The sequence below is a fragment of the Dermacentor variabilis genome, chromosome 2 (genome assembly GCF_050947875.1).
Source record: "Dermacentor variabilis isolate Ectoservices chromosome 2, ASM5094787v1, whole genome shotgun sequence".
Lineage (NCBI taxonomy): Eukaryota > Metazoa > Arthropoda > Arachnida > Ixodida > Ixodidae > Dermacentor > Dermacentor variabilis.
Window position 1 is genome coordinate 15,094,389 of NC_134569.1, and position 15,530 is coordinate 15,109,918.

The 15,530-nt window shown below is 47.6% G+C and overlaps 1 protein-coding gene across 3 annotated transcripts in view; it reads right to left on the reverse strand.

Annotated features, from left to right (window-relative positions):
* mus201 (rad2 superfamily protein mus201) overlaps positions 1 to 15,530 on the reverse strand; it is a 50,297-nt gene that overhangs the window by 2,747 nt on the left and 32,020 nt on the right. For all 3 annotated transcript variants that reach the window (XM_075679723.1, XM_075679722.1, XM_075679724.1), the window contains 3 exons: positions 5,975 to 6,122; positions 3,567 to 3,755; positions 1,645 to 1,735 (listed from right to left, as the gene is read on the reverse strand). In XM_075679723.1, the coding sequence (XP_075535838.1) occupies positions 1,645 to 1,735; positions 3,567 to 3,755; positions 5,975 to 6,122 (428 nt within the window). The remainder of the gene's footprint in view (positions 1 to 1,644; positions 1,736 to 3,566; positions 3,756 to 5,974; positions 6,123 to 15,530) is intronic.

A 15,530-nucleotide genomic window follows, 5' to 3' on the forward strand; every position in this document is an offset into this window, starting at 1 on the left:
AAGAACTATGGGTTACTTGATAGCATGAGCACACTGTTGTGCGAAAGCAGATGTGTGATGCCGCATAGCGAACAGGAATGAAACTCGCACTGCACTGTAGAACGGCGACAACGTTAAAAAAACTTTGGATACTGTAAGCATGGCTTGCATCAAGTGACAACTACATAAGAGTGATAACAAGGTGAAAACAAACCAGCAAAAAGTAAAACTATGATGCGTTGCCTAAAGGAGTTCAAACACTTTCGGTTCTGAAAAATGGGAGAGCACAAAGGACTTCCTTCTTTGTCCCAAGGGCACTGGCTCACTGGCTGCCAAAAATACCCCCCAAGCGGTTCCAAAGTGGCAGTGGAATGCATGTTCATATACAGTTAAACCTCGATATAATGAACTTCAACATAACAAAGTATTTAATTTTTCATAACTTTTAGTTCACAGAACATGTATTTAGAACCTCAACTTAATGAAGTGCATTTGTGTGCGATTTCAATATAACAAAATTTTGCTTCTGCCACAAAGGAATGCCGAGACAATAAATGGAAAATTCCACAGATGCATATGATCAAATGATTGAATTACAAGCGGCTGTTTGCAAACGCACCTCTTAAATGACTCCTGGCACGACATGAGCGACCGCCAAAGTGGAGCCACATCAAGATCCATCATGATCCGCATAAAGTCCAGGTGCAATAAGATCCTATTGCGCCCTGCGCACTTTGCGATTTAGGTGCGAGTGAAAGTGTGCGAGGGTGAGAGAAGAAAGATAGTGGCTTCATAAGTGCCGCTTTCCCACACGAGCAAAGGAAAAGAGGGGACAGTGAGTTGGCGCGCGTCTCGGCCGTAGCTGCACATGGCTGTAAGCACGGCTGAGTGCAGACGCAGCCATGCACTTTGCATCTTGCATATGCAAAGAGTGGGTGTGCCAAGACTGCGTGGCATCGTGTAAGCTGTCTTCTCTCGCGTTTAGTACTGGAGGTTGCGTAATCTCGAGTTTCGGTGACCCGTTGGAGCGAGAGGCAGACGAAGCATTCGCTGCCAGCGCTTTTCATGATAGCGTCATCCCAGTGCGGGCAACGCCATCAGCCGCGGAGCGGGGTGCACACAAAAACCTGGCTGGCTTTGCTTAATTCGTTATGCCGATGGGACAATATCAACGACATGGCATGGAACCGTATAGTTAGTCACCGACTCGACTCCCAAATTCATCAAAATGTATTATTTTCTCATTAAAATTTTGCCTACTTCGTTATATCGACATTTAACTGTAGAAAAATTCAGCCCGCGACGCCAGTCACCAAGGTTGGCCGAGCGACAAGCTGACCAGCAGACCATTACAAGCAGATGCCAAGTGCGTTGTCTGCTGTGAGTGAAATTAAGGGCCCTTCATTCCAAAGCAAACAGCGAAGCAAATGGCTTTGCCACCCGTTCTACTCTTAGAAGACAGTGCATTCAGTTTGAGGACTGACAGGAACGCGACGTTTGCACATACTTTGGTCCTGCCCCGCTGCAATGGTGGCTGCCGACAAAAGCACAGTGCCCTGCAAATCACGAGAGGGCAACTGAACGCTCGGAAAAGCGAGCAGCTTGTGTGATCGTGCTCCAGAAGATTTGGCATTCACCTACGTATAAGTGAAGAAAGAAACTTGCCTGCTTTTGCTTTGCACCCATCCGCTTCAGCACTGGCAGTAAGAGGTCATCCAGCTTTTCCCGGCTCCAGCCAAGTTTCTGGTTTGCATACGTGCATCATGTGCAGTTAAAGATATTTCTTACCAATCTGTGACTTGGAGACAATAGAGAAGTTTTGTAGTCCAAACCCATACAGATAGGTATTCTCAGCTCACCTGACATGCGTATGTCTAGGTTATGGGTTGTGCTGGAAACCTCTGCTTCATGAAAAAGATCCTAGTTGCATCACTAACATCGATACCTATTGACACGTGTACTTATCTTTATCGGGTGACCACGTTTCGCCGCCTAACAAAAGTAATCGCACAGCGCAGGACGCGCCTGCATGTATCCGAAGTTTCTGGAAAGTTATCGATGCTTTGACCCGGCTGTCTGTTGTCGCCGAACCTTGTGTTATCTGATTTCATCGCGTGACGCGAATTGTGTAGAACTTTGTGGAAGGCACGGGGGTCCGAACGATTAGCCTGGAACATTCGACGATCGCCGACCGTGTTCACCGCTATCGTTGCGCTAGAAGTGTAGCCTGTTTTTGTGGGCACAGGTTCGCCCAATAAAAGTTAGTTTTGTCCTTCACAGTATTGCTACTGTGTTCTTCAACGTCACCACCACGTGACACTATTATGCTTTGTGGCTAATCTGAGGTGCCACATTCTTGGCTATGCCTTGGGAGCTATGCAAAGGGCAAAGGCAGCTGGGCAGGATGCGGTAATGGCAGATTTGTTGAAGGATAATGGGCAGATTGTTCTAGAAAAACTGGCCACCCTGTATACGCAATGCCTCATCACCTCGAGCATACTGGAATCTTGGAAGAACGCCAACATAATCTTAATTCATAAGAAAGGGGACGCCAAAGACTTGAAAAATTATAGACCAATCAGCTTACTTTCTGTTGCCTACAATGTATTTACTAAGGTAATTGCAAATAAAATCAGGAATACCTTAGACTTCTGTTAACCAAAGGACCAGGCAGGATTTCGTAAAGGCTACTCAACAATAGACCATATTATAACTATCAACCAGGTGATAGAGAAATGTGCGGAATACTGTATAACCAACCCTTATATATAGCTTTCATTGATTACAAGAAAGTGTTTGATTCATTCGAAACCTCAGCAGTCATGCAGGCATTACGGAACCAAGGTGTAGACGAGCCGTTCGTAAAAGTACTGAAAGATATCTACAGCGGCTCCACAGCCACCGTAGTCCTCCATAAAGAAATAAACAAAATCCCAATAAAGAAAGGCGTCAGGCAGAGAGATACGATCTCTCCAATGCTATTCACAGCATGTTTACAGGAGGTATTCAGAGACCTGGATTGGGAAGAATTGGGGATAAGAGTTAATGGAGAATACCTTAGTAACTTGCGATTCGCTGATATTGCCTTGCTTAGTAACTCAGGGGACCAATTGCAATGCATGCTCATTGACCTGGAGAGGCAAAGCCGAAGGGTCGGTCTAAAAATTAATCTGCAGAAAACTAAAGTAATGTTTAACAGCCTCGGAAGAGAACAGCAGCGATATATAGCGAGGCACTGGAAGTGGTAAGGGAATACATCTACTTAGGGCAGATAGTGACCGCGGATCCGGATCATGAGACTGAAATAATCAGAAGAATGGAAATGAAAGTGGATGAAAAAACAACTTGCCGCAGGTGGGGAACAATCCCACAACCTTCGCATGGTTGTGGGATCGTTCCCCACCTGAGGCAAGTTGTTTTTTCATCCACTTTCATTTCCATTAATTTATCGTTGCTTTATTTCATTTATTAAGCACAAGTAATTTCCGTATGTTGTCCTAGATGCCAGTGTTTGTTGGCTTCTTATGATATGACTATATATATAGTCATATCACAAAGGCGATGGTCGCGCAAGCTTGAAAGGATATGTTCGCAAAGCATCCAGGTCCGGCGTGCCCCAGGAAAAGGTCTCGCGTGAGTCATCTACGGTGGGCTCAAGGTATGCTTGCGCCACCCGACTGCTGGGGAAGCCAGGCTCCAGAGAGAGGCGCACCAGGTGAGATCGTGTCTTGCTGCCTGGCTGGACTTTTTCTTCCTTGGCCTTATTAAGCCAAGCGCTGTGAGGCATGTGCAAAACAGTCAAAGGAGTGCGTGGTGATGTGCTTTACACTTTTCTATCAGGTTGTCGGGATTCGGTAATGTATTGGTTCTTAGTTATCAGTTCTGAACTCCTAAATTGGAGCAGGATGCTTAAGCAAGAGGAAGCTTGCTTCACACGCCATGTGTAGTTGTGCAACTAGGCGGCATGTTGCCATCTATCATTTAGAGAACAATCCATTGCTCACATTGTTTTGAATGAGGCTGAACACACTAGGGAGCTCATGAAATTGCATCCATACAGGTGCGCAAATTGACATCTCTGCAACTATGTGCTAAATGTATTACAGGCTGTTATAAGACATAACATTTTCCTTCTGAATCATGGGACGTACTGTGACAAAATGTGAATGGATACAGTAAAGGCATTCTCTTGCAATAGATGTTCAGTTTAGGTTTTTGTAACAAGCACAGAAATTTTGTCTTGAGATACAAGACTAAATTAAGCTAATTTTTTATATTGTAACTTCCCATACAAGTACCTTTAGGTGCATTCAAGTGTTTTCTTTTCCTCCGGCAAAAAGAAAATGAGGAAGAAAAATTACCACTAAGAGGTTAAGGAAAAGTGAGCACAAATATGTATACAGTAGGAAACACTCTTTTTCAATAAGTCCTGCAGTTCTAATCTTTTCTTTTTTTTTTTTTTTGCACCAAATCAGGGAGCATTTAGCATTGCTGCAACATGTGCTTAAATGTTAAACAATTTACCTTCCTTAAATAACAGCAGGAAGTTCTACTTTTAAGCAGCTTTGGATAGCTAGGGTGCATATTGAAAGCATAGAATGTACAAAAACCTATAGAGTGAAAGTTTTGTGTATGCCTCTGCTAAGCAAACAATTTGCACTATGAAGCTCAGTTGGTAAATGGCATAACTCAGCTGGCATGACTATGATGTCCCGTTAATACAGTGTACTCCGGATAAATGAAACTCACCTAAACGAAAATGCAGGATAAACAGCACGAGGATACCAGCTTTGGTTGGCCACACATAGGAACAACGTTAACAAACTTCTTTTAAACTGAATGATGCTTGTCATGAACGCTGGTTAAATGGAACTGGAACCGAAACTGCACCTACTTCATCGGCTATCATACTTCATATGAATGAGGATTAGGTCGAAAAGAATTTCAAATGGTGATGCCAAATAGCCAAGAAAATTCAATGCATTAGTCATTAGCACTGACGTGGCATCAGTGGCTGCTCTGCAGCACTCAGGTTGCCTAGTTTTCGCATTCTTCTGTGAATGATGATGGTGTCAATCAAAAACCAAAAATTCATGAACAAATACCTTGTGCAAAAGCTGTGATAGTCCAAAAAGGGTACAATAACATCTTTTTTTCACCACAGACAAATTAAAACATTCGACACTTTTGAAATAAAACAATATTTTATCATTTATGCATCCTTCATATATTAACGAAACTTCTCAAAAGCGGAACTCTATTTTCTCTCCCTTCTAGTTCCGTTTAAGTGTAGTCAGCTGTATATATGTGTCAATAGGAAAATGAACCTCTCCATAAAGATCTTGCTGGGCTGTCTCTGGACTAAGTAAGCATTAACTTACACGACACTTGGATATTGCCTCGGCATGTGATGCAACAAAGAAAAGATGAAATTAAATGAAAGAAAAGCCATTTCTCTGCAGCAAAAGCTTGCTGCACATAAGATATCATGGCAAGAGCATTACTGCTGAACAGATAAGACAGGCACTGACTGGCTGATAAGTGCTAACGTGTGTGACATCATACATGAGTGAGGACAGCTGATAAAGAATTCCTAGTCAAGGAGTGACACAGCACAGAAAGATTGGAACACTGATACATGAAAAAAAAAACAGCACATACAAATACAGTAGTAGAGTAATATAGTAGTTACATAAGCACATGAACCATAGTTACATTAGTGAAGTTACACTGGGCCTAAGTTACTGCCCACAGCAATTGCACTTACTAGTAGAGAAAATGTAAAGTTTTTTTAACTCGATTAACAAAATAACTCGGGTTAGGTTTTTCATGTGGCAACCCGTACTTACAATAGAAAGTAATTGAGAAACCAGCATGGTTAGGATTCCCATGTAACCAGAGTAGAATAAAAAAATTAAAAACATAAATATACGATAACCCAGCATCGTTACCGTTCCCATGTATTCAGAGTGGAAAAAAAAAAAGGAAGACTAACCGAAACTCCTCTAGGAGTGAAATGGCATCGGCTCCCTTAAACTCGCTGAGCACCTCCATGGCCGTTACAGGGCCCACACCATTAACACCCGTAGTGTAGTCGCTGCCACACAGCAGAGCAAAGGCCACCAGCTTCTGACGGTCAAGGCCTGGCAAGAAGAGTGCCAAAATTGAAGTGAAGTCCAGAAGTGAACAAAAACACTTGGTATGACATCAACGAAAAACACTGACAGCCGATGTACCCCTTAAAGGTGCCTGCAATATGTAGACTCAAAACATCTGTTTTGTTGCAGGTGCAGTTTTTAAGTTTTCACCAGGGTAAACATGTTGAGTCATTTCCACTTTGGTATGTACCGTGCATTAGGTGCACGTTAATTCACCGTAGGTGGTCAAAATTAATCTACAGTTCAACATATGGCATGTCTCACAATCAGATTTTGGTTCTGGCACATAAAGCACCCGAACTTAATTTAAATTTGAGTCATTTGCAGCAGGTCTAGAATATTTCAGCACATGGAATTCCCATGATACTTGTCCACTCGCAATCAACTATGCTACCACGACCTGCATGGGCTTCCGTTGTAGCATTGTACTACTTTTGAGTGGACCTTTTTTTCTTTTTCCTCCTTTGTTTTATAGAAAACTGACAGTGCGGTAATAGTATGTGCTTATGAACATGTTTCAACAAAAAATGTTACTAGCCTGTCCGTCTGGGTAACAACCGTTATTACAAATTACTTAAAAAAAAAGATTAGCCATAACTGAACTAGCTCCTGCCAAATAATTAAAGAATGGATTATTGTCACTTCCATTTTGAGCAATAATTTAATAAAAGCACCCATTTTCCAAGCAATATATATGGCTAACGAGGTAGACTGGGCCAGTAATACTAACTTATATGTTTAGACAATGGTGCTTTCAACTATTCTTCTAAAATTAGAAGGCAGTTAGTCAAGCACTTGCATTTATTTATTCATTACTGTTCCTACTTGTGGAAAAATAAAATTCATTTGATCCTAAATGCATCTGTGGGATTTCCAAAATTTAGCTCACAATATCCTGTATGGAGGCGTGAAACCTTTGTAAATGTTACAAGGAGTACAATCTTCACTGTAACTACAGTTTTTAAAGAAGTGTTACTCATGGAAATGTCCCTCTAATAATGACCATGAACTGCATTCTTGACCAATCACTTCCAGCTGTGTATTCTCCCTATCCTGTCTATGCACTAAACAATGACGGAACATGAAACTAGCACTGAAGAAAAACATGCACAGTGGTGCGATTGTGCAAGCACACAACCCACAACCTGCAGTACGCCATCTTTATGTGTCAACAGAGACAATGCGTATACATTGCACAAGCAAAGGCATTCACTCAGAGGCCACTGAGCTGATCTGAACTGAACTGGGAATCAGTTTCCAGACACTGACTAAAAGCCCCAGTTTCCAGATTTTCTCATTTTCTCCAGACCAGAAAATTATATGCCGAGCTACCACTAATGCATACATTACTCTTCCCAAAAAAATCGCTCATAAAATGCTTGGCCCTGTAGAGTACAATGCCTTGCAGATGCCGTTAGTGCTGTTCTTCATGCTTGCATGGTGGGCTGGTAAGTATGGACAGCTGGGCTAGTTGGTTGTGATTAGCATTATGAAACATTGTTCCAGCGCACAATTGAACACGGACGAGAAGAGAAAGACAACACGAACGCCGGACTTCAACTGAATTTTATTCATGGAAAACGGCTTTATGTACACAGGGGGAGGGTGGGGGGGCTGCTAGTGTGCAGGACCACCCAAAAATATTTCCTTGGTCTAGGCAACAGTTATCAGAAGTGTCAAACCAAAAGAAGAAAGGAATAAAAGCAAAAAGTGAGAAAAAGGTGGAAAAACCCTTTCGCTCTCTTTTTTACATCACTCAGTACAATCTTGCTCATCTCCCGCCCTACCTAGTTGATTTGACACACTCGTTTGCCCTGAGATAATCGAGTTCATTTTTCCCGAGTACAACAGAAGGAGCACTGACACAGTAATCGTTTTCATTGTGCGAGCAACGGCGAATGTGGTCGGCTAAATGACCAGCGCCACTTAGTGAAGTAGCATTCCTACTATGCTCTAGCAATAATAATAATATTTGGGGTTTTAAGTGCCAAAACCACCTTCTGATTATGAGGCACGCCGTAGTGGAGGACTCCGGAAATTTTGACCACCTGGGGTTCTTTAACGTGCACCTAAATCTAAGCACACGGGTGTTTTCGCATTTCGCCCTGTTGCGTTTCGCCTGCGACACGTGATTTTGCCGGCGCGACTGCGGCGGGGCGGCAGACATTTTGGCCCGATCGTCGTCGCCGCAACACTCATCGCCAGGTGTTTCCAGGCGCGTCTGCGGCGATGCGACCGCCTAGGGATCCTCCTCGCATTCCAGTTATTGGGCCCGAAACAGGCGATGCCAAAGCAGGGATCTCGTTCCAGTCATTGTGCCCGAAACAGGCGATGCCAAAGCAGGGACCATCTTCTCGTTACAGTCATTGTGTCCGACCGGCAGCGCCACGACAGGGTGCTACGAGATCGTGCGCAGCGCCACGACAGGGTGCTACGAGATCGTGCGCAGCGCCACGACAGTGTGCGTCACCATTAGCCCATTGTACATTCACGTGCTCGTCTTTTGAGGGGTTCCTTCTTGCCCTCAACTGCGAGAGTATAAAAACAGCTGCCCCCGGACGCCAAAAGGAGGGCTCCGATTTCTTCAGTTGAGTGAAGTGCTCTCCCGTCTCTCTACTACGGTCAAACCTGACCGCCAACTCTTTGCGATGTTAAAATAAACAAGTTGTTTCGTTGTTACCAGTCGACTCATGCTTTGCCGGGACCTTCGGATGCTTCGAGTTGTACCCCAGGCCGCCAGGCCAACGCTACCCTTGGGGCTTGCGACCCAGGTACAACCACGGGCGTCAGCGCCGAGTTCCCCACAGATCGTACCAGCAGTCCGGATCCGAAACATCTGGTTGGCAGCGGTGAGATCGCCTACGACTTCAAACAACTGTCTGCCAGCGGTGGGATCGCGACAACGGAGGCCAGCAGCGAAGAGATGCAGTTGACGGTATGCTGAGCAGCTCAACGACGATCCGGGAGCAGTGCAACGAGCCCTGTGTGACGACTGGTTGCCTGCAGCGGAACGACTGCGCGGAATTCCTGCCTGCGAGGTTTGGTGAGTGCGGGACTTTCTTCTTCTGAGCTTTGCCAGGCTTTTGTTAGTGTCAGAAACAGAGCTGGTAATTGTGGTTGTCGTTGCTGCCGGGTTAGTTTGCGGCAAGACAATAGTAAGCAGTAGAGAAAGCAGCATTCAGAGCAGCCATGGATTTGAAGTCGTTGCGCAAACCGAAATTGTTGGAGCTTGCAAGAGAGTTGGGTCTGGATGTCTCGGACAAACTCAGAAAACCAGAACTGCTAAAGGCTATTCTTGAGTTAGAGGCTGAGGATGACGAGCTGTCGGAATGCCTTGAGACTATTGAAGAGAGGGAGACTGCAAAAGAAAAAGAAGAGCGTGAACGTAAAGAACAGAAAGAGCGAGAGCAACAAGAGCGTGACCGTCAACACGCTTTGGAAATGAAGCGTCTTGAGGTAGAGATGGAACGCGCTCGTAATGGAAGTCAGGCACACGGTGCAGGAGAACGAGTATTGTTCAAAATGACTGACCTGATGCGGCCGTTTAAGCTTGGAGAGGACATTGGTTTGTTCCTGGTTAACTTTGAGCGAACGTGCGAGAAGCAGGGGTTCTCTCGGGAAACGTGGCCACAGCGCTTGCTCACTTTGTTACCCGGCGAGGCGGCCGACGTAGTCGCTCGCTTGGATAGAGAGGAGGCAGAGGATTTCGACAAAGTAAAATCGAGTCTGCTAAAAAAGTACCGGCTGTCTGCGGAGGCGTTCCGTCGGAAGTTTCGGGAAAATGAGAAAGGCAAAAGTGAGTCATATACAGAGTTTGCGTATAGGCTTATGTCGAACATGCAGGAGTGGCTCAAAGAAGAGAAAGCGTTTGGTGACCACGATAAAGTTCTGCAGTGTTTCGGGCTAGAACAGTTTTATAGTCGGTTACCGGAGAACGTGCGATACTGGGTCTTGGATAGGCCAGACGTGAGTACGGTGGCTAGAGCCGCTGAGCTAGCCGAGGAGTTTGTGACGCGTCGAGCTCGCGGAGCTAAGGACGGTCAAAAGGGTGAATTTGGCTCGAAGTTTGAGAGGCCGAAGTTCACGCCCATGAGATTAAAGGGGGACACGCGTAGTGCGGATGCGAGTGAAAGCAGTCCGACCAGACGTAAAGAGACGGCGGCAGCCAAACGCAGAAAGCGGTTCGAGATGAGGCGAGCGGGCGTTTGTTATACGTGCCAGAAGCCGGGTCACTTTTCGGCGCAGTGTCCGGAAACAACACCAAAAGTTGTATTTTTTTCAATAGGCAGCACTGACGAGAACATGAAGCTTCTCGAGCCTTACATGCGAGACCTCCTCGTGAACGGGAAAGAGTGCCGAGTGCTTCGCGATTCCGCAGCTACGATGGATGTAGTTCACCCGTCTTACGTAGAACCCCATATGTTCACGGGCGAGTGCGCGTGGATCAAGCAAGCCGTGGAAGCTCATAGCGTGTGTCTGCCCGTAGCAAAGGTGCTTATTGAAGGACCTTTCGGAGCGCTTGAGACAGAGGCGGCAGTGTCATCTATGCTGCCACCCCAGTACCCGTACCTATTTTCAAACAGGTCCGATCACCTCCTGCGCGAGAAGGGACTTTTGTTTGGTGAAGCTAGTGTTCAGGCCTTAACCAGATCGAAGGTTCGGGAGCTCGCTGCAAAGGCGGTAGTTGCGGGGCCGACGTTATCAAACAACGAAAAAGGGTCAGAGGCGCAGCAAGCTGATATTCCGAGCACGCCCGAACTGAATAAACTTGAGTCTGTAACGTTAAAGGCGCCAGATACTGGAGAGGAAAATCCCGATGCGGGAAAGTTAGAAGAGCTATCTACTGATTTGCTCATCGCGCCTACGTCAGACGGACTTGATAGGTTGCTAAAAGTCAGCCGGTCGGCTTTGATAGCCGAGCAAAAAAAGGATGGCAGCCTGGAAAACGTGCGCTGCAATGTCAAAGAAGGTATCGCCAGGAAAACTGCGCGTTTTGTGGAAAGAGGGGGAGTCCTGTACCGGAAGTATCTAGACCGCAGAGGAGTGGAGTTCGATCAGCTGGTCGTGCCTCAATGCTATCGTCAGGATCTGTTGCGCTTGTCACACGGGGGTTCGTGGTCCGGACACCTAGGAGTTAAGAAAACTAAGGACCGTCTCTTGCAAGAGTACTATTGGCCAGGGTGTTTTCGGGACGCAGACCATTTCGTGAGGACATGTGACACTTGTCAACGGGTGGGCAAACCAGGGGACAAATCGAGGGCGCCGTTGAAATTGGTACCTATCATTACGGAGCCTTTTAGACGGCTCGTTATTGATACTGTGGGACCTCTGCCGGTAACAGCCACGGGGTACAGACACATTTTGACTGTGATCTGCCCAGCGACAAAGTTCCCTGAAGCAGTGCCGCTTAAAGAACTCAGCTCAGTTGAGATAGTTAATGCACTACTGTCCATATTTGCGCGAGTTGGTTTTCCTGCGGAAATCCAATCAGATCAGGGCACAGTGTTTACTAGCGCTTTGACGACAACTTTTCTCGAAAGGTGTGGGGTAAAGCTGTTACACAGCTCAGTGTACCACCCACAGTCGAATTCCGTTGAGAAGCTCCACTCCGTCATGAAGCGCGTGTTGAGAGCGTTGTGTTTTGAACATCGAACTGACTGGGAGCTGTGTCTGCCTGGGGTGATGTTTGCTTTAAGGACCGCGCCGCATGCGGCTACGGGGTTTTCGCCAGCTGAACTGGTGTACGGTCGCTCGCTTCGATCTCCGCTTCGCATGCTTCGAGAATCATGGGAAGGTAGGGGCGACGACCCAGTCGTGGTGGAGTACGTGCTTAAGCTCCTCGAACGCTTAAGAAGGGCACAGGAGTTGTCAGGTGAAGCAATGACAAAGGCCCAGCAGAGGGCCAAGGTTTATTATGATCGGACAGCCAGGGCCCGTCGTTTTGAGGTTGGCGATGAGGTCATGATATTGCGCACATCGCTAAACAACAAACTAGACGTGCAGTGGGAGGGCCCAGCACGAATTGTTCAGAAACTGTCGGACGTTAACTACGTGGTAAGTCTGCCAGGAAAGCGGAAAGCACAGCAAGTTTACCACTGTAATCTGCTCAAACCTTATAGACAAAGGGAAGCAGTGGTGTGCATGATGGTAAACGTTCCTGAAGAGCTTCCGGTCGAGCTTCCAGGACTAGGCTCAGTGACGAACAGGGAAGACACCGGTCAAGTCATTAGTGACCTTATCAGTAAAGCACCGCTGTCGCCCGAGCAGAAAACCGAACTACACCAGCTATTACAAGAGTTTCAAGGTCTGTTCTCTGAGAGGCCTGGTAGGACTTCTGTACTTACTCATGATATTGAACTTACCTCCCCAGAGCCAGTACGATCCAAGGCGTATCGGGTGTCACCCCGCCAGAGCGATATTATGGAGGCTGAGGTAAAGAAAATGCTACAGCTCGGTGTTATTGAGGCAGGTGAGAGTGATTATACCTCCCCTTTGATTTTAGTTGAGGTACCGGGCAAGGAACCTCGTCCTTGCGTCGACTACCGCAGGCTTAATTCCATCACTAAGGATCAAATTTATCCGATCCCTAACATCGAGGAGCGCCTTGAGAAAGTTAGTAGCGCTCAGTTTATTTCCACCCTAGATCTTGTCAGGGGTTATTGGCAGGTTCCACTTACAGAAGAGGCTAGTAGGTATGCGGCGTTCATTTCACCAATGGGAACATTCCGTCCTAAAGTGTTGAGTTTTGGTTTGAAGAACGCGCCATACTGTTTTTCAAGTCTCATGGATAAAGTGTTGCGGGGACAGCAAGAATTCGCTTTACCGTATCTAGACGACGTAGCGATATTCTCCGCATCCTGGTCTGAGCATATGACACACTTGCGGGCAGTGCTAACCCGCCTGCGCGAAGCGGGCTTGACAGTCAAGGCTCCTAAGTGCCAGTTAGCACAGGCCGAGGTTGTCTACCTCGGTCACGTGATTGGTCAGGGTCGTCGCCGCCCCTCTGAAATAAAAGTGGCCGCTGTGCGAGACTTTCCGCAACCGCGCACCAAGACCGATATTCGGTCGTTCTTGGGTGTCGCCGGCTACTATCAGAGGTACATCCCTAGGTACTCTGATATCGCGGCTCCCCTGACGGATGCTCTAAGAAAGACAGAGCCTCAAACAGTCGTCTGGGACGAGTCCAAGGAAAGAGCTTTTAGCGCCCTAAAGAGTGCCCTAACAAGCCAGCCTGTGCTACGATCGCCAGACTATACAAAAGGGTTCATTGTTCAGTGCGATGCTAGTGAGCGAGGCATGGGCGTTGTACTGTGCCAACGGGAAAATGGAAAAGTAGAACACCCCGTCCTGTATGCTAGTCGTAAGCTGTCCAGTCGTGAGCAGGCGTATAGCGCCACCGAGAAAGAGTGTGCGTGTCTCGTGTGGGCCGTTCAGAAATTGTCATGCTATCTAGCCGGCTCGAGGTTTATCATTGAGACGGATCACTGCCCTCTCCAATGGCTGCAGACCATCTCTCCCAAAAATGGCCGCCTCCTGCGCTGGAGCCTCGCTTTACAACAATATTCCTTTGAGGTGCGTTACAAAAAGGGGAGTCTCAACGGTAACGCCGATGGCTTAAGTCGAAGCCCCTAACGTAGGAATCAGCCTCAAAATTGTTTGTTACTGATGTTTTTCTTCCTGAGGCAGGATTTTTTTTAACATATTGCTTTTGTTTAGTGTTTCAAAGTGATGATATGCTTTCTAGTGCAATTTTTCAATTTGTGGACACGTTCTGAGTGATGCTAGACTACTGTAAGGAACTAGGCAGTGGTATAAAAAGGGGAAAGAGCCTGGCAGGGCTTAGTGAGGGTTGTGCCGTGCTTGCTGACTGAGCGGTTGAGTTTTCAGCGTAGTTCTAACGCTTGCCGGGAACGAGAACAAAAATGTGAACTCTCCCGAAGTCACTTTGCAGTGTCCCGTGCGAACCTGAACGAGAGAACGAGGCCTTCTCTGTGCGCTGCGCTCAAGAAACGTCAAGGGACGCCCGACTTCGGTTATGAGCATCATCGAGCGACATCCCTCCGGACAGCGGATGCAGTCCCCTGTCCATCGGGATCTCCTTCCCCCGGCGGGGCGGTCTGTTGCGTTTCGCCTGCGACACGTGATTTTGCCGGCGCGACTGCGGCGGGGCGGCAGACATTTTGGCCCGATCGTCGTCGCCGCAACACTCATCGCCAGGTGTTTCCAGGCGCGTCTGCGGCGATGCGACCGCCTAGGGATCCTCCTCGCATTCCAGTTATTGGGCCCGAAACAGGCGATGCCAAAGCAGGGATCTCGTTCCAGTCATTGTGCCCGAAACAGGCGATGCCAAAGCAGGGACCATCTTCTCGTTACAGTCATTGTGTCCGACCGGCAGCGCCACGACAGGGTGCTACGAGATCGTGCGCAGCGCCACGACAGGGTGCTACGAGATCGTGCGCAGCGCCACGACAGTGTGCGTCACCATTAGCCCATTGTACATTCACGTGCTCGTCTTTTGAGGGGTTCCTTCTTGCCCTCAACTGCGAGAGTATAAAAACAGCTGCCCCCGGACGCCAAAAGGAGGGCTCCGATTTCTTCAGTTGAGTGAAGTGCTCTCCCGTCTCTCTACTACGGTCAAACCTGACCGCCAACTCTTTGCGATGTTAAAATAAACAAGTTGTTTCGTTGTTACCAGTCGACTCATGCTTTGCCGGGACCTTCGGATGCTTCGAGTTGTACCCCAGGCCGCCAGGCCAACGCTACCCTTGGGGCTTGCGACCCAGGTACAACCACGGGCGTCAGCGCCGAGTTCCCCACAGATCGTACCAGCAGTCCGGATCCAAACAGCCCCCATCGGAATGCGGCTGCCGTGGCCGGGATTCGATCCCGCGACCGATGCTCTAGCAAGCGTTCATTCAGACAGCGCCCGGTTTGGCCAATATAGCATTTCCCACAGGCGAGGGGAATACTATACACAACACCGACGCCACATTCGAGGGCTTTGGTGTGCTTATAGGGCTCTACGTCAGGGCGTTTTAGCGGACGTGCATCTTTTCTCTGCCTGCGCCTACCACCAACTCCTACCTTGCGAATCTGGCTCTCTACCACCGAGGCCACGATTTCTCCGTGGAACCCAGCAAAAAACAAAGAACTGCATCCGCTCTGTTCTAGAGAAGCATGCAAACATCAAGTTCGTGACAGCGGCGACGCCCAGCTAAGGCATCTGGAGAAGGCTGGGTTCCCCGGAGAAATCGTGGCCTCGGTGGTAGAGAGCAGATTCGCGAGGTAAAGGTTGGTGGGAGGCACAGGCTGAAAAAAGACGCACGCCCGGTAAAGCGCCCTGTCGTAGTGCCCTATTGGCACCAGGTTTCTCACCGCCTCAAGAAGGTTGGT